General features: G+C 39.5%; 1 protein-coding gene across 3 annotated transcripts in view; it reads right to left on the bottom strand.

The window, feature by feature from the left end:
- TRAPPC9 (trafficking protein particle complex subunit 9) overlaps positions 1–27,435 on the bottom strand; it is an 831,895-nt gene that overhangs the window by 359,628 nt on the left and 444,832 nt on the right. For all 3 annotated transcript variants that reach the window (XM_054018404.1, XM_054018403.1, XM_054018405.1), the window contains exon 21: positions 23,729–23,819. In XM_054018404.1, coding sequence (XP_053874379.1) covers positions 23,729–23,819 — 91 coding nt within the window. The remainder of the gene's footprint in view (positions 1–23,728; positions 23,820–27,435) is intronic.

The raw sequence follows: 27,435 nt of genomic DNA, 5'->3' as shown, positions 1-27,435 counted from the left end.
AGCCCCAGCAGGGACAGTAGGAGGGGTCATATGGGTAAGGAAGTGGTCCTGCCAGTGGTTTCAAGGTGGGTAGTGCATCCTGTAGGAGTGAAAGGGTGCCCTAAAGACTCTGCAACTTCTACAGGAGCTAGTATCACATCTCAATATGATCTGTGGAGCCGCTCTCTCAGTTTCAAGTGTGCTACAAGAGTACAAATCCTCAGATTTCACAAGTGGACTGCTGGTATTGGGTGTCTTGTGACACCTCGGCTGGTCAGCGGTAGCAACAAATGGTGCATCAAAGGTGCGGGTACCTCTCTAGTGATCACCATTTCCAAGGTATCATCAACACCGGGTCAGAATACACAGCCAGGCTGTTGAGGACATTATTGGCAGCCATTAGGGATGGAGAGCATGAGGGGCTTCTGCCTCCTGGCACAGTCAATGCTGCTGATTTTGGTTGGGCAGTGACACAGTACAGTACTGTCAGTGTAGGGGGCAATCTCTCCTTCTTTTCTTTGATGGCGCTGGGGCCAGTCACACCCATCAGTAGTTTTGGAGCACTCTTGGCTCTCAGTACTGACAACTCAGACCTGCACTCCCTGTGAGCTCCTGACACACCAATACTGGAGTCTCCCCAGACATGGAGGGTGTAGGGGAAGAAGTCCTCTTCTTGGATGAGGACCTGGGAGGGGATTTCTCTCACTTTTTGTGAGAGTACTTGCACTCCTCCTGTCTGCTCTGCCTGCTAGGGTCCTTAACTCTGCCCTCTGATGATCTGGAGCCCAGGAGTAACATATATGGAGGGACAGTTCTTGGTATCTCCAGCCAACGTACAGAGGGTCAGACAACCTAGGGTCGGACCACAGTCTCATTGATCATTTGATCAAGAGTTTTCTGAGCCAGAACTCTCAAGATATCTGGGTTTAGATGTGAAAGGAACAACAGACATTGCAATTGGAGGGGATGTGGGACATCACCATCCCCAAGGAAATACAAACAAGCGCAATGGCAATCACTAACCAAGAAGACCTGAGGGCAGGCCACGCAGGACTTGAAGCTGGGGTTCTTAGGTATAATAAATACCCCAAATGGTGGGGTTTCAGGTGGGGGAGTCAAGCCCCTTACTAACACTATCTAAATAATCACTCAAATTAGCTAACAATCTAGAAAAATATAAAAACACTTTATAGAAGAAACTTTAATTCAAAGCAGGAATGCTAACAAAGCTGAGGACACTGGTGTGGTTCTATCTCAAGCTAAGCGTGGTAGAAAGGAGCTGAAGAGGCAGTCAGTTCACACCTTGATTCAGAGCACAAGGAGGTAGAGGTCACAGCTATGGACCAATGGACTCTGCCAATGAAAACTTTTCCAGTCTCAGGTTCATGTGCACCTCCAATGCAATACAGCTGGAGACCATCACTCAAAGAACTCCTGCCTCTTTTGTACTGCTATACAATACAAGAAGTCTATAGAGACCTTTCTTGTATACAATCCCTTTTCTAGATTTTATATTACCTCTTCTGCAAGAACACTAACCCAATCAAACTGTGTTTTAAACTACGTGGACTTTGCTACTCAGATACCTGATTTCAGAGTTTCTTCTCATAGGTAGGCTAATTAGTTAGGCCTCACACTGGTAGTGCTGAAACCTAGCAACTCTAACCAGTGATTTCCAAGCATACTCCAAAGAGCCAGGTATTGAAATTAGTGTGCTCTATATATGTGAAGTCACCAGGCTAGCTTGACAATTTGGTGAGAGAAAATAACTTGAGAGTTCAGGAATGTGTGCAGCTTAGAAATATTTATCTCCCAATGAATGGAAGTGGGATTACAATTAGAAGAACAAACTTCAGTATGACAAAATCCAAAGGGAAAGATAGTAGAGTGGTGATAAGCCAAATGGTAGACCATTGATGATCTGTGCATATGGAGAATGAGAGGTGTACGATGTGGTGAGGGGCTGTGTGTTCTTGGTGTTACTGTGTGTGCTGACTGTGTTGTTGTGTGGATAGCTGTGCTGGTTTCTGTCTCAAGGTTTGTGCTGGGGGATTTTGTGTTGATTTGTGCAGGTGATGAATTGAGGGGTTTGTGCTATGGTGAGAAGCTATTGTTTGGGCTTATTATGTATGCCTTTTGTGTTGTGTGAATGGTTTTGAAGAACTGTGGTAACTGGGCCAAGTAAACTACCATCTGTGTAATTTCCTTCATACAACCAATGAAACTGTCACATGCAAATTAGCTGTATAATAAGGTTGATGACTGGTTGAGTTAACTCTGATGAACCTGGTGATAGTCTGAAAAAAACAACTCTTCACTTGCTTGTTTCATTGCTTCATGCTGACTCTACAGACATTGTAGGCATCAGAGTGACATACAGAGAGGAGATAATCCTGGAATATTATATAGATACACAACAAAGGTGGCTAAAATGCAGTTCCTGGACCAAATTAAGTCCTCAGAGTTCTGTAATTCAGCTTTCATCACATCTTTAATGTTGAGGCATGGCCCACATTCACAACAGGCCCTAGCATGCTCCAGCTTGATCTAAACATGTCAGGGTTCCCTCCCCACTCTGAACTCTGGGGTACAGATGTGGGGACCCGCATGAAAGGCCCCCTAAGCTTATTTCTACCAGTGTAGGTTAAAAACTTCCCCAAGGCACAAATCCTTTCCTTGTCCTTCGACGGTATTGCTGCCACCACCAAGTAGGGTGACCAGATGGTCCCAATTTTATAGGGACAGCCCCGATATTTGAGCCTTTTTCTTATGTAGAAGCCTATTAGCCCCCACCCCATGTCCCAATTTTTCACACTTGCTGTCTGGTCACCCTACCACCAAGTGATTTAGACAAAGATTCAGGAAAAGGACCACTTGGAGTTCCTAATTCCCCAAAATATCACCCCAAGCCTCTTCACCCCCTTTCCTAGGGAGGCTTGACAATAATATACTAATCAATAGGTTAACAAAGTGAGCAGAGACCAGACCCTTGGGTTTTTAGGACACTAAAAACCAATCAGGTTCTTAAAACAACTTTATTATAAAGAAAAAAGTAAAAGAAGCACCTCTGTAAAATCAGGATGGAAGGTAATTTTACAGGGTAATAAGATTTAAAACACAGAGGATTCCCCTCTAGGCTCAACTTCAAAGTTACAAAAACAGAAATAAACCTCCCTCTTAGCATAGGGAAAATTCACAAGCTAAACCAAAAGATAATCTAATGCATTTCCTTGCTATTACTTACAATTTCTGTAATCTTAGATGTATCATTTCAGTAGGAGCTGGGTTACCTGCTTGGTCTCTCTCTTTGTCCTGAGAGGGAACAACAAAGAGAGCACAAACAAAACCTCTCCCCTGCCCCAGATTTGAAAGTATCTTCTTTCCTTATTGGTCCTTTTGGTCAGGTGCCAACCAGGTTATTTGAGCTTTTTAACCCCTTACAGGTAAAGGAGGGATGTTATGCTACCCTTAGCTGTATGTTTATGACAAAGTACTAGATTGCTTTGATCAGCATGAAACATTGCATGCTGGGCCTAGGGAGCTCCTCCATAGCAATGGTGAGGATGGCTGCCATTTGCTCCATTTTATGATGCCACTGTGTTCCTATCAAGGTGCTAATGAAGTACAATAAAATATTTAAAAAGAGAAACGAGGACTAAGAATGGTAAAAATGTTGAAGGTAAAAACAAAAAACAAAACATTTTATTCCTAAACTAATCTTTCATATTTCAACGGAAGACACTACAGTATTGTAAAACAAAATTCTTACAGCAGCACAGGGAAGTCTCCAAAGGTGAAGTCATTTCACTCAATGGTTACACATTAGTTTGCTCTATTTATTTTCTACAAACATTTCAAAGAAGAAGATTTTTGTGTAAATTAATGTTTGTTGCAGTGTGTTTTAAAGAGCAGTCTCCAATTCATCAATTACCAATCTCTAATTACAAGCTGCCTTTCACATCAGATGTGCATCACAAAACTGCAAAATATACTAATCTAGACCTTGTATTTGTCTGAATTATGTATAGCTTTCTGAATGAACATCCTGTACCAAAACAGTATACTGTGGCAGCTAAAATGCTGAAACAATCTCTCACAGGTAAACTGAATCATATTTTTGAATTGTCTCATTTTCTTTCTTTGCCCTGCATAGTTCTACTCTATTTTTCACCCTAGAGTAATGCCTATTGTCTGCCCAAAGACTTATGTGTACTAATGTCTCCAAGGAATTGCTCAGTCTGCATTACAACCTTCCACAAAGATAGCAACTGAAGGGTAAAACACAGAAAAGGAAAATGAACATGCTCCTCCTGGGTGATATCCAAGATTTCACCCTCCAGAGAGAGAGAGAGAGAGAGAGAGAGAGAGAAAGACTGGGAAAAGGGGGTTGCATGAAAGACATTGTAACTGTATAATGGACTCTGGGTTTTGTGTCTTTTTGACATCACAATTGTGTAACAGTTTTACTATCTTTGTGAAAGAAATATTGATTGTTTTTTATGAAACAAAACAGACTAACTGACTTGTACATTTAGTGAGTTTCCTGGTTATATATTTATAAATTTCCAATTTAGGAATGTTGCAAGACTCAGAAAATAGATACTCAGGTCCTACCTTGCTGAGGACCACATACATACCTGGTTCGACAAACAAAGCTTTTCACCTATCAGAATCCAACCAAGGCTAGGCTCTTAGTAAAAAATCTTGTTAGGTCTGACTGTTTGGTAATTGGTAATTGAGTTATTGTGATCAGTCCAGTTCTTAGTAGATAGATATCCACATCACAGAAGCTATAACTATAACTGGAATCCAGAAAGCCTAAGGATTGAATGGGCATGGGGTCTTCCTTCAAACCCATTGAAGTATTTTCTAAAGAATAGGTCTTAAGCACATTGTTGGGACACAGAGTGGATTTCAGCAGTGTTAACAACCGTACTGTGCCTGTTCTTTGGATAGATGACTTCAATATCAAGTTAATGAAAACTATATTCGCTAAAAGGGTTTTTAAAGATAAATTAAACCAAAAACTCAGGCCATCTTTAAATATGTTGACAAGCCTTGTTCCATCTGAAATATTTCTTAGACTCTCTCCACGATACCTGATCAATCTATTACACAGCTGAGACAACTAATTCTCTTACACTTATAGGTTTGGCTTGGGGCACCTAACAAAAGTTATGGTGAAAAGAAGTTTCCTCCTTAATGTTTTGGTGATATATTATTATTAAATTATGTTGTATTTACCAGTGTAACTGTATTAATACACTCCTTGTAGGTTAAAGATGCTCTGTGCTGGAAGCAGCAGTTTACTAACGTGACAGTTGAATATTGATTGAGGCAAAATTCATTTTGGCACCATTAACTAACACACTTTCAGGCAAGCACAATGGAGTTAGTGAGTTGGCTCCATTCCATTGCTGCTAGCTTAAAATGTATACTTGTATAGATGTGGGGGCATTTTCTGGTTTAAGCAATATAACAGATTGAACAGGTCTCATGAAGAAGGGTCTAACGAATGTTTCAGCTGGAACGAGGCTTGTCAATGCATTTAAAGATGTCCTGAGCTTCTGGTTACTTTATCTTAAACATTGTTACTAAAATTAGTATTGGTGAAAAGTTCCACGTGATCCTTGGACACCAAGTGAAGTCATAGGTACACACACTTAAATCTGAATTTCAAAGTGCTTTATAACAGGACTGCCTGCCCCTTTAAGTGTCATGACTACAGGAGGACAGTGGCCTGCTGGAGCCCTTGACAGGATCATAGGCCTGGACCAGATGACTCAGTAGAGAATAGTCACAGGGCCAGTCATCTAAGCAGTAAAACGAGCCACGGTAGCTGGAATCAGAGTTTGGAACCCTATCCACTAGATCACAATGAAGAATCAAATGAAGTAAAAATCTGAAATGAATCCACACGTTCCATAGAATCTCTATGGACTGTAATTCCATGCTCTAATAAGAATATAACAGTAGGGATCTATTATCGACTACCTGACCACGACAGTGATAGTGACGATGAAATGCTAAGGGAGATTAGAGAGGCTATCAAAATAAAGAACTCAATAATAGTGGGGGATTTCAATTATCCCCATATTGATTGGGTACATGTCACCTCAGGACGAAATGCAGACACAAAATTTCTCGATACTTTAAATGACTGCTTCTTGGAGCAGCTGGTACAGGAATCCACAAGGGGAGAGGCAATTCTCAATTTAGTCCTGAGTGGAGCGCAGGATCTGGTCCAAGAGGTAACTATAACAGGACTACTTGGAAATAGTGACCATAATGTAATAACATTTAACTTTCCTGTGGTGGGAAGAACATCTCAACAGCCCAACACTGTGGCATTTAATTTCAGAAAGGGGAACTATACAAAAATGAGGAGGTTAGTTAAACAGAAATTAAAAGGTACAGTGACTAGAGTGAAATCCCTGCAAGCTGCATGGACACTTTTCAAAGACACCATATAGAGGCCCAACTTAAATGTATACTCCAAATTAAGACACACAGTAAAAGAACTAAAAAAGAGCCACCGTGGCTTAACAACCATGTAAAAGTAGGAGAGAGAGATTAAAAAGGCGTCTTAAAAAGTGGAAGTCAAATCCTAGTGAGGTAAATAGGAAGGAGCATGAACACTGCCAAATTACGGGTAAAAATGTAATAAGAAAAGCCAAAGAGGAGTTTGAAGAACGGCTAGCCAAAAACTCAAAAGGTAATACAAAATGTTTTTTAAATACATCAGAAGCAGGAAGCCTGCTAAACAACCAGTGGGGCCCCTGGACGATCGAGATACAAAAGGAGCACTTAAAGACGATAAAGTCATTGCAGAAAAACTAAATGAATTCTTTGCTTCAGTCTTCACAGCTGAGGATGTTAGGGAGATTCCCAAACCTGAGCCGTCCTTTGTAGGTGACAAATCTGAGGAATTGTCACAGATTGAAGTGTCACTAGAGGAGGTTTGGAATTAATTGATAAATTTACAGTAACAAGTCTCCGGGACCAGATGGCATTCACCCAAGAGTTACCTGTCCTTTAAATCAGCTTCTGTACCCAACGACTGGAAGATAGCTAATGTAACGCCAATATTTAAAAAGGGCTCTCAAGGAGATCCCGGCAATTACAGCCTGGTAAGTCTACCGTCCGTACCGGGCAAATTAGTTGCCCAGCGGAGGGCAACAAAACTGATTAGGGGGCTGGAGCACGTGATTTATGAGGAGAGGGTGAGGGAACTGGGATTATTTAGTCTGCAGAAGAGATGTATGAGGGGGGATTTGATAGCTGCTTTCAACTACCTGAAAGGAGGTTCCAAAGAGGATGGATCTAGACTGTTCTCAGTGGTAGCAGATGACAGAACAAGGAGTAATGGTCTCAGGTTGCAGTGTGGGAGGTTTAGGTTAGATATTAGGAAAAACTTTTTCACTAGGAGGCTGGTGAAGCACTGGAATGGGCTATCTATGGAGGTGGTGGAATCTCCTTCCTTAGAGGTTTTTAAAGTCAGGCATGACAAAGTCCTGGCTGGGATGATTTAGTTAGGTCCTGCTTTGAGCAAGGGGTTGGACTAGATGACCTCCTCAGGTCCCTTCAAACCTTGATATTCTATGACCACCAGCATCACAAGCAGCATGATCCTATCATCACAACTGACAATACATCCCTCAGCTCGGTCAGGAAATTCTACCACCTGTGTAGCATGCTTTCCAGCAACGACATGTTGGATGATGAAATCATTCAGTGCCCAGCAAAGCCAGCTTGGCATGTGGCAGGCTCATCCACAGGCTCTGTTGGGGGCATGGAGTCTGCTCAGAACCAAGATAAAAAACTGTCATGCTGTTACACTCACATTATTCCTCCACAGCTGCAAGACATGGACATTCTACCAACATCACATCAAACAGGTGGAGAACTTCCACCTTCGTTGCCTAAGATCCCTCTGCATCATCAAGTGGCAGGACAGGATCCCCAATACCAAAGACCTAATCAGAGGTGCCAACTCCCTGGCATTGAGACCATGCTCATCAGGACTCAACTTTGCTGGATTGGCCATATGATCTGCATGGAGCTTTCCCGTATACTGAAAGCAGTGTTTCACAGCCAACTGAGCATTAGAACCCCCTCTATGGGTCAACTTATCCTTAGATATAAAAACACCTTGAAGGCCAACTTCAAGATAGACATTAAAACCTGGGAACTCGTTGCGCTGGACAGACCCAGATAAAGAGATCTGTGTCATGAGGCTGTGTCTAATTTTGAGTAGTGGCATATGAAGTCTCTGCAGGAGAAGAGAGCATGTCATAAGGCCAAGGCCTCAACCCCTCTCCCCAACAATGACTAAACTTGGAAAACATATAGCCACATTTGCAAATCTGGGATTGGACTCACTTCCCATATAAAAAGCCATAAAAACAAATAAACCCAGAACTCAAGTCTACACTAGCTGCACACTCATCTGTCGAAGCGGCAGAAGAATCCAACAGTTTACCACTCATTAAACCCTAGATTCTCCTTCAGAAAACCTTGAATACCAGTGGTTAAGAGCACATATCTATGGAACTAGGACCAAGGGTTTGAAATCACTGCTTTAGAAACTGCTCAAGTAATCAGTTACACAGACCTGTTTTCTCTAGCCTTTTCCATCTCTGAAATTCTATAATTTAGACTGATTTATTCAGTCTCTGAGTGGAAAAAGAAAATCTTGAGAAACAAGAATGAACAGTGGTTACCATTCAGCTCTTTACAGTTGCTGTTTGCAAGTAATTAATGTTACTGAAGTTTTAAGCCTCTGTACTGGGTCTAAGTGTCCTGCAATTTTGACCCTTCATGCCGGGTCCCAGAGATGGCCTTCCCATTCATTCTCTAATCCAAAGTGGATCTTGAATTGTACAAAACACCACAAATCAGTGTTAGTTCCCCAAAACACTGAATGCAAGGAATAGTGTTCACACTGCAGTAGCAAAAGGAACAACTGCGACAAATTTTAATGACAACCATGGTAATGTCTCACAAGGTTAGGTTAATTCTTTAACATCCTGAAGTAACTCATGAAACAATACAGACCTCAATCAACTACATTAAAGACAAATTTGAAAGGTACACATTTTATTTTCCCAAGGAAAGATCCTCTTGGCAGTATTAATTTACATTTCTAAATAAAGTATAACCCCTTGGTTTCCGAGCAAAATTACTGAGTCATTTTGCAAACTATTCCAGGCACAATCACACATTGTAAGTGAAGGTGCATATGTCATCTTATGAAATTAATTTAAATTTAAATCAATCTATATCCACTACACATCATCATTTATAAAGGCCCCATAATATGATTAACGTTTTCTTAATTCTTTCCAAATGCACTTACCTGCTAAACAGAAATAACTCATAATTCATTAATAAATGAGAAAATTGCTGACAATACATTCACTAACAACAGATGTTCACAAATCTACTGATTGACATAGCAAGCTGTAAGATATTATAGTTGCTAAGTAACTCTCAAAAGACAGCAGAGGTCAGATTGCCAGTTTAGCTAACAATGATGTTCAGGTTGTTACAGCAATGGATAGCTGCTTACTGCCTTTGTTTTCACCCAGTTTGAAATCTCCTCTACATTTTTCTCTCTTACTTTTAAATTTCTTTTACTTAGCTTATACCAGCTGTTCTCAAACTGTGGGTCGGGACCCCCTTTGAATAGGGTCGTCAGGGCTGGCTTAGACTTGGTATGGTCTGGGGCTGAAGGCCGAGCCCCACTACCCAGGGCCCAAGCCAAGAACAGCGGGGCTCAGGCTGCAGGCCCCATGTTCATCTTTATAATATGATGGTGTGGTATCCAATGCAAAGTTTGTCACGTTGGGTGTCTTCGGAAGGCTCATGATGCACTGAGTATTGTTGTTATAGTAATGTTATAGGTTGTAATTTCATGTATATAGTTATGAGGTTGAAAATGTGTCCTCATGTCTTAAAACAAGCCCAGGCAAGTCTCCAGGAACAGAGGGGCAGTTCACACCTCATCAGGACATGTATGGGACAAACTCTGCCCAGCCTCACAGGAACAACGGACACTGGCTTAGGCAGCAACAAAGGATCGGTTGGACTCTCAAGTGAGTTACCCCCCTTCCTTTGGTCAGTTTGGGACTATGAGGAGGCAATGCTCACCTGACTCTGAAAGGGGGCGGGGAGCCAAGAGGGAAGAAAGGACACGATAAAAGGAAGAAATGTTTGCCATGCTCTTCCTCTCTCTTCCACCTCCAGCTATAGAAATCACCACCAAGCGACTGAAGAGCTGATCAAAGGGGAGAGCCTGGCTGAAGGGTAACCAGCCAGCCTGTGGTGAGAAGCAACTAAATGTGCAAGGGCCCTGAAAGTGTTAAGATCAGCTTAGAATATGCCTTTTGCTTTTATTTCAGTTGAGCAAATCTGACTTGTTATGCTTTGACTTATAATCACTTAAAATCTATCTTTGTAGTTAATACATTTGTTTGTTTATTCTACCTGAAGCAGTGTGTTGGGTTTGAAGCGTGTAAGAGACTCCCCTTGGGATAACAAGCCTGGTGCATATTAATCTCTGTTAAATTGACAAACTCATATCAGCTTGCAGCGTCCAGCGGGCATAACTGGACACAGCAAGACAGAGGTTCCTAGGGTTGTGTCTGGGACCGGAGATATTGGCTAGTGTCATTTGGTTGCAAAATCAAAGCAGCTTACATGCCAGAGGCTGTGTGTGAACAGCCCAGGAGTGAGGTTCTCACAGTAGAGCAGTGTAAGGCTGGCTCCTAGAGTCGAAGATTGGAGTGACCTAGCAGGTCACGTGTCCAGATAACACCAGAGGGGAACGTCACAGTATGAATGACAAAACATAGGTTTGTGGGCACCATTTACTACATTCCATTTTCAGGAATAAGTATGTAATTGGCAAAGATCTGTGATAGCAGAGGAAGAACTAGTACTGTCAAAGGAGTTAATGCTACACAGGTGACACTTAAGAGCGGCACTAGAAAATAGACACTAATTCACATAGCTGTAGGAAGAAAAACATGCATATGTCAAAAAAACAAAAGTACAAATATCCCTACACACAAACATCTTTCCTAAAAAATTACTGAGCATGGCTTTTTATTGCCAAGCTTTCACAAGAAGCTAATCCATTTTTTTGTATCTGCAGGCACTTTTCTCACTCTTGGGATGTAATGTTATCCATGATCATCCAGACTGCCCACGGATGGAGCAGCTGTGGCAGTAATACTATCAGTGACTAAAAGCTGAGATTTTGTAACTATTACCACAGAGTTAAAGATTTTTTACAGTGTACCTTTACTCTCAAGTTTCTACAGTGAGATTAGTATGTACATTAGTAGTTGAAAATGTATCCACCAGGATAAACACTGTATATTTAGAATAAGCAGCTGGAAAAATTAACTTCTATTAGGCAGAGTCAGTACAAAATTCCAGCTCTCATTATTTTAATGTTCACTGATCTCTGTAATTTTAAGCAAAATCTAAGTTGTCTCTTTTTTAATGTTTTATTAAGTTTCTATTTTTTCCACATTACAGGCATGACAACTTTCAAATTCAATGTTGCCTATACTGCTGCAACACGTGTGCTTCTCTCCCCTCTCTGCATTTCAATGGCCTGTAAACATCAATAATTATGTATCACAAATCTCCTTCAAAAAATGTTGTTACAACCTGCTGCATGTGGCACCTGTCATGAGCTACATACCAAGATATGTTTCCAGGGGTAAAGTACAGAATAGATCTCTGCAACTAAAAACTCCATCCACACTAAGCATAAATCAAAACAGTTTCCAAATGTAGTTTAACACAGTTAAGCCCCATCCATACTACCCCAAAACCCCATTTAACCAGAACTGTCCAAGAGAATACCCACTGGCAGGATTCCAACACTATTCTTTAATGAGAGCGTGACAGATGTGGAGCTGCTCGGTAATAGTTTATGAATACTGTATGCTGACCTGGTTATTCGGATGTTTACTGTATGAATACGTTGCTTAGTTTAATAGCAGGCTATAAAAAGAAAAAAACAGGCAGGAATGGAAAAGAATGGTCCGAGATAAGCCAGCCTTCACCTCGGGAAACGCATGAAAGTTGTTACAAGACAATGCCAGGACCGGAGAAGACATGGGAACCAGAGGTCAAAAGCACTATAACAGTTTTTAAAAAGGACTCTCTCTAAAGAAAAGGTGTAGTTGTTTAGGACTGTTTGGGGAAAACAGACTAACACAGGCACCCACCAGGATATCTGAAGATGCTATGTCTGCCTAGGCTATCATCACAGAATGGCAGGGCTTTAAATAAGGTAGACACATATGTAGACTATTGTTTTAAAATCCTTTCTCTCTAAGTGCTTTGTTTCTACTGTTAAAATTAAACAATACTTTGGTTTGAAAGCTGTCCAGTCACTGTAACACCACTGAAAGGAAGAACTGCAAGTGCCAAACCCAGTCAGACTTACTGGGTAAACACACTTTATACACAAGGTGCTGTAGCCCATGGCCTAGTCTAACAGGGAGAATTGCAGAATTCCACCCCAGAAGAGGTAAAAGCATATGGCTTGACACCTCAGGGGGTGAACTCAGAGAGACCTAGAAGGGGACAGCCCTGCAACTGTGACATGATGGCAAACAGGTTTTAAATATTTGTAATAGGTACATTAAACACATCTAAAACCCACAACATTTGCATATTACAGCTAGAAGTAAGACTGAGTTCAAATCTAGACTCAGGAATGCCAGTCAGCTGCCTGAGGTAGTTCTTGGTACACAGCAGCCCTTACCTGCAGCTTCTGAATATGCATGAAAGATGCTGTGCAAAACAACATTTTACTGCATTGTTTCTTCATTGAACTAATTTTTGCTGCATCATTCCAAATTATGGAGTTTTCAAAAGCAAATAATGATGCAGTGACTTGATCTGAGTAACTAAGAAAGTAATCATCATAATGTCTTACAAAGCTTAAAATAAAATTTTTAAAAACGCATCACCCTAATTTGGAAAGCTTTCTTATTTTCACTGTATAACTAATTATTTTCAATAATTTTCTTTCTTTATTACATCTCATAAGTTTGGACTTGATCCTGATGCTGTAATACTCACCTTCATGTGAACTTTACAAAGAGTCTAATACAACGTCTGCTGATAACACTTCCGCATTTCAAAGCCATATTACAAAATACATTTGCTCTGTGTGACAGGGTGTACCAATCCTGCACTGGGCCAATGGTGCCTGGCCAATCACCGTGGGCCCAGGAGACCACGCTGCATCGCCCATGCTGCGCATGCTCCAGGTGGAAGGGACAGATAAAAGGAAGCAGCCCAGCTCAATCAGGGCTGGCTGGCAAGAAGGAAGGATATGTGCTACAAGCTCCTGCAACTCTCCAAGCGGTGGGAACCATGGACCCAGACTATGCTGCTGACAACGAGTCGATCCCAGAGACTGACTGGAATGCTAAACACTGCCAGCCGGGAAGATGCCCAAGATGAGCCTTGCAGTAGTGACCCAGGGAATGTATCAGAAGCCGATGCTTGAACCATTAACTGAGAATTTCTCGGCTTCATAGGGCCCTGGGTTGGAACTCAGTGGAGTAGGAGGGGCCCAGGTTCCCCTGCCCCCCACAACCCACACTTGCCACTAGGTGTGGTTACTGGGGCCTACGCCATAGGCTGTTTGTTTGCTCTGCCCTGCTCAGGGGTCATAGACTGATTGTTCGCTCCGCCCTGCCTAAAGAGTTAGAGCCCCCTCACTGTGGTTGCCTGCCTCAGCCAAGTGGCTCAGGGGCCACAGACTGTTTGCTTTGCTTTTCCCCTGCCCAGGGGCTACAGACTGACCGCTTGCTTTGCCCTGCCCAGAGGGTCAGAGCCCACTAACTGCTATTGTTTACCCTAACCAGCAGGCTTAGGAGAGTAGAGACTGAGCATTGGCTCTGATCGCTCTAGAGGCTGCTGGCTGTTTGTTGACTTTACACTGCAGAGGGTCAAAGCCCATTTTTGATTGTTTGCCCAAACCAGGAGGCTCGACAGGCATAGATGAAATGTTTACCGTGCCCTGTCAGGAGCCCTGAGTCCCCTTAATCGAAATTGCCTAATCCAACAGAGAGTCCCGCTGGTGGTGTGACAGGCTGTACAACCCTCCCCCACTGGGCCAATGGGGGCAGCTCTGCCCGACATGCACTCGCGTCACTCTGCTCCTCTTATTATCTGAAGATGCTACAAAAATTATCTTCCTCTTCCTGTAACATCATAGGATGTTTCTATAGGTACACATATATGTTATGGCCAACCTGACAATTTGAAATATAAGAGAGCTCATAAAAACAATTCAGAGTTTACAACCCAGCAGTAAATATTTGATGTGGGTGAAAACACAAAATCTCAGCTCAAGCTTTTTTGTTTGGTTCGTTCCCTTGTAAAATAAAATCAAAAAAGTTTAAACTGTTTTAATGTTCCTATTCCCCAAAAACAGTTGTAATGATAGTTCAATAAACAGAAAAACAAGGCACACAGTCTGAATAGGAGGCAATAATAAAACAAAACTTACAGAAAAATATTTTGCTACATTCCAGTTTTATCAAAGAATTTAAAAAGGCAGAGAGAAAGAAAGAAACAGGGAAAGGAAACAACAACTAGAAGAAAAGAGAGAAAACACTAACAGAAAACAGAAAAATACATAATTAGCTGTCAGGGTTCCTATAGAATGGCTAGCAAATACTCTTATATGTATATTTGATGTTATGAATGTATACGCTTTGAATTTCTCGTACAAAGGCTGCTTCTGTTATGCTCCATTTTCTTATTGTTGATAGTATTTCAGGCTTCCGATGTTGGGGTACCATTAATTTAGTTATCAAAAGATAGATCCAGACGGATTTCGTGTTTTTAAATCAGTTCCATGTTTCTGTTATTTTTGTCAAGGCAGCAGAATTCTGTGGAAAGCGGATGCCTAAGGATTAAAATTGAACCAACCGTCCCTAAGAATCTTTGTCAAGAATTGTCTGATTTCCAAAGAATTTGTAGTGATCATGGACCATGCCGTATTTGGCAGGCCCAATTCCCATCACATTCAAACAGGTGGTATGACTGCTGTGTAATAGCTAAATTTTGGTTCCGTGTCACTATCTTCCCTGTCACAATAACCAGTCCAAAAAACTCCAAAATGCTTTGTCCTCAGTTGCAAAAAACCGAATTAGATCCTAAAAATATTACTCAAAAGTGTATCGTTTTCAGGGATTACTACCCAAATTAATGAACTAGAAAATTAGTGAGAGCCATTATTTACTCTTCTGTCATTAGCTGCCGGAAAAGCATTTGACAGAGTAAACTGGATTATTTGTGATACCTATTAGAAAAGTTTGGCCTGTGTAAAAGAAAGGAAACAATCTCAATATAAACTGATAAAAGTTTAAAACTTTCAAACTGCATTTGGCTGGGTTGCCCAATCTCCCCAATTAGGAACATTACAATTTGAACTGGAAATAATTATGAAGTGGAACACAGCCAGAAAACTGAACAGGAAGGTGTCAAAGTAGTTCTATCTACCAAATAACTAGAAAAAACTGGCCACTGCACCCTTATTTACCCCCTTGTTTCCATATATTTGTAATATTGGAAGGATATACATGCAAGAGACAGTTCAACCTGAACAAGGAATCATTTGTAGTACTGCAGCAACTGCATAATGAAAAGTCTACTGAAGTTAAGGGAAAGATTTCTCTTGACTTCAGCGGATGTATGATCACTCCCAAGAGCGCAAGTTAGTACAAAAAAACCCTAGAGAAAAACAACACTTCGAAATGGGGGTGTGAGAGGAAAAGCTCACCAATTTCAGTCCAGAACAGTGCATCCCCACTTTGGTTCAATGCCTAAAATTGGCTCAAAATATCATGTCTGTATAGGCTATTCAAAGCATTCCTGCAGTACAGTTATGAATATTGTTCACTTCTCAGTTTTTGCATAGCTATTAGTATATTCCATCTAATTGCTAAGTAATTAGAATCTCCTGTAATCAAAGTTTCTTACTGGACTCTCATATCTATAAATACATTTCCTGATCTACTTTTCCAAGCTGCCCATGAGCTAAGTATCTTCCAGGAATCATATACCTAGTTTTATTGTTCTTAATTTCTATCCACACAGCCTCTGCTATGTCAGCCAAAATATTCATATCACTTTTCTCTACCTACTCAGTATTATCCATCACAAACTGCCCCACAAAAACCAACTTTTATTTTGCTCATCCGCTCTATAAACTTTCCATCTGATAGTCTTTAAGGTGCCACCAGACTCCTTGTTGTTTTTGTAGATACAGACTAACATGGCTACCCCCTGATACTTGTTTCCATACTGGTTGCACCTTGACATGGTGGGAAGGCTTGCATATTCCAATGATCTTGCGAGCCATGCCAGCAGGAGTTTTAACTCCTGGTAGAGCCACCCAAGTTGAACAGGTCAAAGGGAAAAGCAACCCGGGCCCTCTAGATTGGGGGTTGAAAGATAAGTCAACAGCCTATCCTTATAAAAATGTTAAGTTACAAGAAACACAAGAAGGCAGCTATTCCAGCAAACCACACGACAGACAGGAAGAGCAGACCCTTGTGAATGAACTAAGCGACACCTGAAAGCACAGGGAGGATTCCAATTCAGATCCTCTCAATAAAGTATGTGTTGATATAATATTTTAAACTCCAATCCATTTTCCTGGTTATTCCTATCACCACATTTATTCTATAAAACTAGTATATTCAGTTCAGCAACTTTATAGTATGAACTCTTAACAACTCATACAAAATGTTTAGTATTTCTGCTTTAGTCATTTAATTGTTTACTTTTCTTTCCTCTCCCACAATGCCACTCATTTATCTCATGTGAATTACCTACCTTGTTCTAAGCAATATTTTATTAAATAGGCTTAGAATTTAGTAATGTCAGTTTACTTAAGATTTTACATGACATTTATTTTAAAAAGTTGAGTTACTTAATTGAATTATATGGAACAAATATTAGTTGAAATTCAAATTCATCACTTGCTCATCATCACAAAAACATTAGGAAGTAAAACTTCAATAAGAATTACATCAGCTGATCCAAAGTATGTCATACAGAGGCATTTGTTGACACCTGAGAAACATTTTTAATGTGACAAACGTCCTAGTTTTGTCAAGTTAGTTTCTTTTTCAGTACACTATCCTAGTCTCTTGATATGTCTCAGGAGCTAAAACATCCTGCTTCTTGCTTGTTTGCTGTTGCCAAACAACAGGGTGGGGGAGGCAGGGTAGCAAGCTCAGGATATGCAACAGAATTCATACACAATCAAGGTTGTTTCCCAACTGCAGCCTCTTAGCCTTTCCATCAGACATTGATTGTTTTCAGTATAGATGATTTGTTCTTGAATTTCTCTCAAAAAATGACACTCTAGATTTCCTTTTCTACTGACCATATCACCCATGCTGTTGTAATTCTAAAATAGAAGTAATCAAAGAAAATTCTTGGACTTGAGAAGAAACAGAATCCAACATTCATGCTTCGTGTTTTTATTTTGAAGTGTAGACGCCAAAATTTTAACTTCTTATGTGCATCCTTCAAAGTAAAGATTTTTCTTGGTCCTGCTTTGAGCAGGGGGTTGGACTAGATGACCTCTTGAGGTCCCTTCCAACCCTGATATTCTATTATTCTAGCCTTTTTAAAAAAGGATGTTCAACTAAAATAAATGAATAATTTCTGCTGTTCAATCCAAATGAATTAAAGTGCTCCTTTCCAGTTTAAGATCTCAACTCCCTTTTTGCTAACCTTTATACTCTTCCATCTCATACACAAACCCACTGGTTTCATCAAAATATTTACACCCTGGGGCAGGGACTGCCAGGATTTGGATTGTTGGTTTAGCACCTAGCAAAATGGTGTCCGGGGTCTATAGACAGAGGAAAGGAAAGCTGAGACAGCCTCAGTTCAACTCTCTGCCTCCTTTCAGCAACCCCTAGTCACAGCAAGACAATAAAAAACAAACACAAAACAAAAAAATCTGCTCTACTAGATGCTCAAGACATTTTCTGGGAGTGCAAATATACAGGAGAAGGGTTAGAATCCCAGGGTGGTCCCAGCCAAAGCAGGACAGTTAGAAATTGTATCTGGAGAGATGCAGATCTCAGCAATCTGACCACTAGTGGAAACCATCATGGTGTCTGCACTATGGCCTCCAAAACACACCATTATGCATTAAGAGAGCTTGGGGGCCACACTTCCTTTTTTCCTACATACTAAGCGGCATTTTAAAATATTTCCCGCCATATTAAGGGTATTAGGAATTGACACAGCTGTACTCCATCAGAATTAATCAAATGTATTGCTGAAAGATTACAATTAGAGGACTAACTAGAAGCTAGAAAATAAAATTAATAGTTTCATTAATTGTTTTTCAGATCCATGAGAGGAAGGATCTTTGTGTATTTAAGAGATGGCTTCTGTTCGGCAATTTTATTTATTCACTTTTGTTAATATATCATTGTGATTATAATAGTCAGAGTTTAATGCCAGAAGGGACCTCCTAAATCATCTAATCTGACCTCCTATATATCACAGGCCAACACCACCACCTAGAACCTGCACACTAAACCCAACAACCAAAATGAGACCCAAGTATTACATCCCACATGAGACTAGATTATTTTATGTTACAGGCAGATAATAGGAGATGCTGAGGGACACCAGTGCTCAAGGCCCCTGCAATGGCAGTTGTCTCATTAAAAATGCAACAACATATTGCAAAATATTGTCCAAGGTATTCTGAGGATACAACCCAGAGGATAGCTGCCCTAAAATGGCTGATATACTCATTAAGCTGTTCAAGAAGCTGTTAAATCCACCTCTGATATCTATGCGATTTACCCATTATGAGAAATTTAAATTTAGCCTTCAGTTTTCAGTCTTCTCTAAATATAATAAACCTGCATGAGGCAAGTGAACAGCTGGTTTATTTTGATTTCTCTGTAAAAGGTTTTCGTATTCTGTACTTATAAATTGGCAATGAAGAATACAGCTATTTAGCACCACTTTTCTTAATTGTGAGCTGGAGACTTCAATGCTGTATATTCTATATAAAATGATTGAGAATCAATGGCTTAAACAATTCACGCAAAAGGAGTCAGAGGTAGAGCTGATATTAGAACACTGGAGTTGCATTCTCCCTATTTTAAACTGGGAGAAAGGAAGTCCTAGCTCTGTAACTTGCCTTTATTATAAAAAATATTATTTGGAACAGAGATATACATAAAAAGATTATTTTAACTTATGGTGTTTGTATTAAAATATTGGAACAGTATCATGAATTAATTGTTAAGCATCTACAGTTAGCTCATTACATTTGTAACTATGATAATTTAACTATAAAATGCAGAACAGTACTAACAGACTGATAAAGGTTTGGTCTCCAGAGAATTTTATTCTCTTGTATAATTTAACAGCATGAAATATATAGACACATCAGAAAAGAAAAATGTTGCAATTCAAGCAATTACAATTGGTCTCTGAGAAATCCAGCCATAAAACTTCCATCAATATTCTCCTCAGCATAATCTCTTTTTGCTTATTAGGCATTTGTAAGATTATGTTCCTTTGATTTGATTATGGTAACATATATGCACTTTAAAAAAAGACTATTCCCACATTTGGTTTGATGCCCAGTAGTATAAAGAAAATATGCCATAAATTTTAGAAAGTGTTGAACTTGCTAGAGTTAAGCAAGATTACCTTTTTCAATTACACGTGATTTATTACACTTAATAATAGACAACTCCATTCTAAAGAGATGGTCTAAATCTTAAAATCAATTTTTAATAACACATTAAAAACTCTCACATTAACCTTTGATATATCTTCCTTCTTTATGAGCTTTCCAATTTTAAATATTTTTACACTGATCAGCTTCTCTCTTTCCATTTTGCATTTCTTCCCAAATCACTTAATAATATTAGGATTTCACACCACAGCCACTACAAAGGAGTCTATGAATGGGGTCTCTTTTCTTCCCTCTCCTTACTGCCACTGAAAACAGACCTGACTCCTAACCACCCAGATAAACATTTTAGTACCATTAACAATGAATTATATGATTCTTTATATTTTTTTTAATCTAACAGACTATTGATTGTATTCTGCCAAATTACCTTTCCAAAGCAAGACAGTTTTGTAATGTACAAGTATAACATACATTAATATAGGACAAATAGTCATTTAAAAGGAATACTGAGGTTAGAAAAACAGCTTTTATAAAGCTATAAAGGTCACCTGCATTGTCAAGTACTCATGGAAATTTTAATGAAAACAGATGAATTACAGTAAATCTTCACTATAGCAGTTAGCTTTTCCTAAAGATAGCATAGAGCCTGACTGACAGTAAAATATAATTTTCTGTCATACAGCATTAGTTATAAATCATTGTCACAAAAGCTTCAGTCAATACACACAAGCATTGTACAAATAAGTGAGGTATCATACTATACAAGTAGCCTCAGCATAAAATGTAAGCAATTCTTACATAACAGCATCAAAATAACAAAATTCAAAGCAAAACCAGTTCCTGATTATTCAAAGTCCAATGCTTAAGAGAAAGAAAACTTCCCAAACTGCTGACACTAATCGATAGCCTCATGAAAAAAATGTTATCCCAAAACGAAATGCTGTCAAACAAACACACAAGCAAAATAATGCTAACAGCTGCTTAATTGGGTCTACATTTTGCATTCCTAATTTCCAGAAGACTGTAGTTCATTTGAAACCAAAATTCTAATAATGTCCAGCAGTGATCTGAAGTACACAGCTTTTAAAAGTCTGACTTGCTATTATAAGAAATAATACTAATGCCCTTTTCATATAGACTTAAAACTATTATATTAGTTTGTGTCACATTTGTCTTTTATCAGAAATGCCCATTAAAAATGTTAAACCTGCTTTTAAATGTTACTTTCACCTCCTTACTGGTACTTCAGCCTTAGAAATTCTATCACTGGCTGCTTTCACTTCATAAACTGATCCATACCATACAGTTGACACATAATAAGACATTAAATAACAAATACTATTACTCTGCCTTCTAAAAAAACATTCACAATTCACATTAGTTGCATCAGGAATTGGGATAGATTAACCATTCAATAATAGCTAATTGAGTTCGGTAGCAATTAAATTCTGATCATCAATGTTCAATATCTGGCTACCCCCATTTGTCCCATATGAAAAGGAATTGAACGGTGTAAACCTTGTGTGTTCATTTTAAATAAATTAAATCTACATGTGTGGTTATTTAGAATCAAAGCTTAGAGTGACATTAAAGGCTGCAGTATATCTTTTAGTTATTACATGCGTATGAGGGGATTATACTTACAATTAAGAAGCCAAAGTCCTCTCTCACACGATTTTCATGATTATTCTCAGCTAGAAGTTAATTTGTTTAGGAAGTTTGAAGAAAATCTATCCTGCCATTTAAGAGTTACCAGAGCATGTACAAATGGTGTTTTTCACAACGTCAACAGATTTTTGCACTGATGTTAAAATCAGTTTGAATTTCAAGCTTCATGTTTAACATGAAGGAATTCCAGGGGCACCCATGTTATCAACGAGTCAATACAGAGCACTAGGCATGCATTATGTGCTTTTCCCTATCAATTTAAGCTATGAATGGCAAGAGGATGTCATATTTTATATATACATACACAACCACACACACACCCTTCTTCCCCAGATCCTCCAATAACACTGTCTCTCAGGGCTTGTCTTCATTACCGGGGTAAGTTGACCTAAGTTACCAAAGTAGCTTAGGGCAACTTACCCTGGTGTCTTCACTGCGCTTTGTCAATGGGGGACGCTCTCCAGTCGACTTCCTTTACTCTTCTTGGAGAGTTGGAGCACCGGGGTTGACCAAAGAGCGCTCTGCTGAAGATTTAGTGGATCCTCACTAGCCCTGCTAAATTGATCCCTGCTGCATCGATTGCAGCAGCATCGATCTCCCCGTAGTGGAGACCAGCCCTCATCCATAACTTGTGCAGATCACTTCCAATTGTGTCAGAAGTGGCACCCATTGCTGTGGGGCTGTTTCTGAAGGTTCCCAGTGGCATCCATTGCAATTATTTCACTTTGGAATACTTGGCCCCCAAGCATGTGGAACCTCAACTCAATGCATGATTTAATGATTGTATATTTAAACAGAAATTTAAATAAAAGAAAGTGGAATCTTTCTTCTTCTTTGTTTTTTGTAAAAAGGAGAATTAAATACCATACATTATTAATGTAACATTCTGGTAACAATTTTACACAAACTAAGTTAGGGAAATAATTCACAGTTCCAACATTAACATAACTTTTTGACACCGTACATAAAAATTGAGTCATTACAGTTAACAATATATGCAGAAATGGAAAATATTAGACATGAACAAGAAGATAAAGTATGGTTTAGGGAAAGACCATATACTTTGCTGGCATAACTTGGCTCCATAACTTTGCATTTTCTTACCTTTGATCTTACTGTCTCAGCAATTTAATAACATTCATGCCATTTTTCCACAATATTGTATACTCCTTTGGAGCCATAGAACCCTTAGAATCCTTTATTTTAATAAGGAAGAATATCACAGGAGATATTTCAACACACTTGACTATAAGACAGGAAATATCACAACGAAGACGAACTCTGTCATCCTTCCATTAGGTTCCATATAAGAAGTCAAAGATTATTGTGCAGAAAAGAATTGTATTATGAATCAGAACAAGTCATGTGCCTCCACCAAACATCTGATCCTGACCTACAGAGATACCAGGTTAAAAAGGGATGCAAAAGACTACTTAGTTCTTATGAATCAAAACTCTTGCTATATTAAAGGGAATTATGGAATTTGCAAGTTGAAGGAAAACCCAAACTGGGAAAACAAGAGAGAATGAGAAAAGAACCAAAAGATCTTTCATTTGAAATAAAATGGATTAAATAAGGTAAGGGGGAGATTTTCACATATTCCTATGGAAGTTAGAAGCACAAACCCCAATGAAAATCAGTGGGACATATGCCTATAAATCCCTTCTAAATTGCTGTAAAAATCACCACCACAGGCTCTGAAAATGAACACTGTGGCCACTCTTACACAGGAGTCAAATTTACATAACTGTTAACATGTGAAATTGATTCTGCTCACACAGGTAAGACATAATTATGAGAAAATGCTTGTCTGTGCTAGCCAAACTATCACCCTTCCAGTAAAAGTTAATGTAATGCAAATCTCTAGAACAGAGTAATAAATATACTTAAAAAGAAGTTTATCACAGATCAGTGATAAACACAGAACTTATTTTACACGACATACTGTAATATGTAAGGAAAAAGTAAAGACCAGTTGCATCCTGTACAAAACATTAGGACCTTTGTTTGCAAGAACAAATTCCTGATCAGCTGAATCATAAAACTATTCTCACCATATTTAACATTAATACAGTTTAAAGATAATAGCTATCTAAATTATAAGATTTTCTCCAGCTGAGCAAAGCATTCATGGAAAAAAACCACCTTTCCTACTAACCTCTTCTGCATCATAGATTTTCAATCAATAAATGAAAATGCAAACAATGTTGTACATGGTACATCTTATCAAAACACTACTTGATGATTTTACCTAATAAGTCTCTGTAAAATACATATTACGGAAGATTAGAAATCAATACTTATCCTAAATAATCATGAATGCTTTTTGACATTACTCACCCCATTGGAGAGGAGCCAACTGTAGATGCTCTAGGACCAGTTGATTAAGAACTCCTTCTACACTGGCTTCCCCTTCACGCTTCAAAGACGGGTAAATGAGAGTTAAGGAAAACTTTGATCCAGAGAGAAAGGGAGTCTGTAGCACAAACATTTATGATTACTGAAAACCAAAACTGTACCTTAAGGATTTATTAAAGATTCAAAACTTCATATCTACTTATTAATCTGTGATGTTGGATAATGGACAATTAATTATAGTAGTTTATATCTTCAGAGTGGAAACATTAAGTGCCAGATTCTGACCTTGCCATGGTGAAGCATGCGTGAAAGTGAAAGTCAGACCTAAGTGGCTAGGAAAAAATGTAATCTGGACCTTTAATCATCACATGCAAGGCCCACACATCTGACAGTCTATGTGCCTGGTGGCAAGGTCTGGCCTCACACCAAAGCAATCTGATCACACCCTCTTTGCACTGTGGAATGGCTCTGGACATATCGCCTACCTACTCCTTACAGTGTTGAAGGAAGCACTAGGTTCTCACACCATCTTGTTCCCATTCAAGTGCTAGGTGGGGAAGGAGTAGTAACTTCCTATGCCTTCTCTTCATACCCCAGTACACTCAAGAAAGACAAAATATGAAGGAGTACAGATCAAATGTATAAAATATGGGACAAGCAGAAAAGTAAAACCTCTGTTGTAAATCGAAATAAACTGTAATGTAACGGTTAAAAAAAGGGAAAAAATGGGAGTTCCTCCTATCAAACAATTCTACTTACCTTTGCCTTTGAAATAAAATGTAAACCACGAATCACTATTAAATAAAATCAATGAATTTACTTACAAGCACTGGGTTCATGCTGTGTTTAGGTGTGCCACATTATACATCTTCCTTTAATTATAGCATTATTACAAAAGGGGCTCACTTAAGAGAGCTCATAATCCAGGAAATCGAAGTTGCACAGCAAGTTCCTTGTATAGGGAAATCAGGCTGTAGGGGCTTGAAAAATACATATTTTTTAAGTGCTAATAGAACAGTAAATTGAACTAAAAAAACCTTGTGTTCACATCATTTCATTTTCACTGTATATAGGTTGAAGCAACTACAGTGTCACAAATTAGTTTACAAAAACAAAAGCAATGGCTACCTTTGAATTCAAAGCACTCTAGAGAAGTAAGGTTGCAGATATAAATCCTCTTGCATTTCGCAGCTTATTAAACAGTGTTCAAGTAAAGATGTATCAAATAAATTGCATGTCCAAAAACAGCTTCTGCAGGGGCACAGAAAAAATGATTACTTGTCTTACCCTACAATAATTGTGGTTCTACAAGATGTAATCAGTGTGAATCTCATTGTAGCCATGCACTTGTCTCATAGGCACAAGCTCAATCTTTTGAATAGCTGTATCCGTTGGGCGCAGTGCATACTCCAAAGTGAGGACATAAAAAGGGCAGAGTGACATTGTCCCTTTCTCAGGTTTCCTTGCAATTTGAACCCTGTCGTAGCTGAGGACTTGAAAAACAGGGACAGAGGGCAGACTGTCAGATTCACACCGACAACACCGTCTTAAACATCACAGTTACTGTAAGGTAAGTAACCATACTTTCTTCTTCAAGTATCTGTCAGTGAGGATCTCACTGTAGGTTACTGGCATCTGTGATGGAATGAGTGACAATTTCTCATAGTTCACTAGGAGGACCAGATGGGTGAACAGAGAGAGTACACTGATGAGGCTTGTCAAGACTTTCCTGATATGATCTGCCTCTGATTGCCCAGTTATCTAGATACAGACAGTTGTGAATGCCCATTTTCCTTAGGCATGCCACCACTACGGCAAGGCATTTTGTAAAGGTTCTTGATGCAGTTGAATGGCTCTACCTGTAGGAGGGATGAATGGCAATACAGAAGTATGCATCCTGTAATCTCAGAGAGACAAACCAGTCCTTAAGCCTGAAAGGATAAATGATGAAGGCAAGCATTATCATACTGAACCTGAGACCATTCATTATCCTGAGATCCAGATTAGGATGAACCCTCCCCCTGCTTTATTCTTTGGAATGAGGAAATACAGGGAATAGAAGCCTCTTCTCCTTTATTCCTGCAGAAGCTCTTCCACAGCTCCTAGACTCATAGAGGTGATTTCTTTTTGTCATAGGATCTCATGAGAAGGGTCTCAGAACAGGGACAGGGAAGGGGGACACGAAAGGAATTGGATAGAGTAGACATGGGTGACAATACTCAGCACTCATTTTTTGGCTATAATCGCCAACCATCCTCGATGGAAAGGAGTGAAGGTGATTTCTGAAGATCAGCTCCAGCGTGGTGGTGTTCTTGACACCCCCTTCTTCCTCCATCAAACCTGCTGCCTCTGGCATGGAGCCTGATGTTTTATGGAGAAGGAAGATGATGAGTGTCTTCAAGAGTTCAAAGGTCACTTTCTGAGAGGGCATTGCAGTTGGCAACCATGGAAATCAGAGTGTGCTCTCCCTCATTAAGGGAGCTGGTACTGGTAAGGCACTGAAACGTTAATACCAAGAATCTGAGTGTCTCCCTCAAATTGTTCAGGAAATGAAGCACTTCATCCTTCCAGCTATTGAAGTCCATGCCCTTGAAGGGTAGATTCTCTATTGTTGCCTTGACTTCTTTTAGAATCCCAAATGCCTGTAAGCAGGAGGCTTGGTGCCTTGTAGCAGCTGTGGCCATGGATTAAGCAGCCACTTCAGACTCATCCACTGCAACTTATAGCACTGTTTTGGTTACCAACTGCCCTTCTTTGATTGTATCTCTCAGTTTCTTCCTGCATTCCCGCAGAAGCTTTGATAGGAAGGTCATTCTTTCTCAAACTCAGAGACCGTACTTAGCAAACAGGTTTGCGATGTGAAATTGAAGAGAAGCTGACAAGCAAGCATCTTGGCCAAAGAGGTCTTGTTTCTTGGGGTCCTTCTTTTTTTGGATTCCCCTTGGTGGGCCTGGCCTTTTCTTGGACTGCAGAAACCACAAGCAGTCTTAGGGTTGGGTGAATGTAAAAATGTTCAAAGTCCTTATGTAGGCTTTGGTAGCACTTTTCTACTAGCTTTGAACTCAGGAGAAGCAAGGCCAGGGTGTGTCACAGTCCCTTTGCTGGGTTCAATATACACATATTAATTCGGAGGGCATAAATTTTTGTGAGCACAAAGGAGCTGAGGATATCCAACAGCTTAGGAGTGTTACCTTGAATCACCCTTGTCTTGATGTTCAAGGCTTCAGCTATCCTTGAGATAACACTTGGAAACCCTGAAAGTCATCAACAGCCAGGACTCACAAAGAATAATGCAAATAAATATTGCTACATCTACCATTTTGTTACAAGTTGTCTTCATTTAATGTGCCATCCTACACTAAAAAACAACTGTGTAACAGTGGCATTGTGAGCTGCCATGCTTATTGTCTCTTAATGATTTTCACATCAAATGTGTGCAATTAACAAGTAACAAATGTTTATAATCGCCAGAGCTACAGTCAAGCTAGAATAGGATAGTCAAGATACATATGAAGGAAAGAATCTAGTGTCACCAACTATTAAGTTTCTAGGGGTCAAATTATGTCCTCAGTTACATCTGTGTGACTTTGTTGTCCTTCCTCTAACACCTGTGCAGCCCTGCTGGCACTCAGTAAACTTTTTATTGATGATATATAAGAAGGAATAAAATCCCAATCACTGTCTTATAT

Source organism: Malaclemys terrapin, chromosome 2 (assembly GCF_027887155.1).
Source record: "Malaclemys terrapin pileata isolate rMalTer1 chromosome 2, rMalTer1.hap1, whole genome shotgun sequence".
NCBI classification, from domain to species: Eukaryota; Metazoa; Chordata; order Testudines; family Emydidae; genus Malaclemys; species Malaclemys terrapin.
This window is presented reverse-complemented; position numbering and strand designations above follow the sequence as displayed.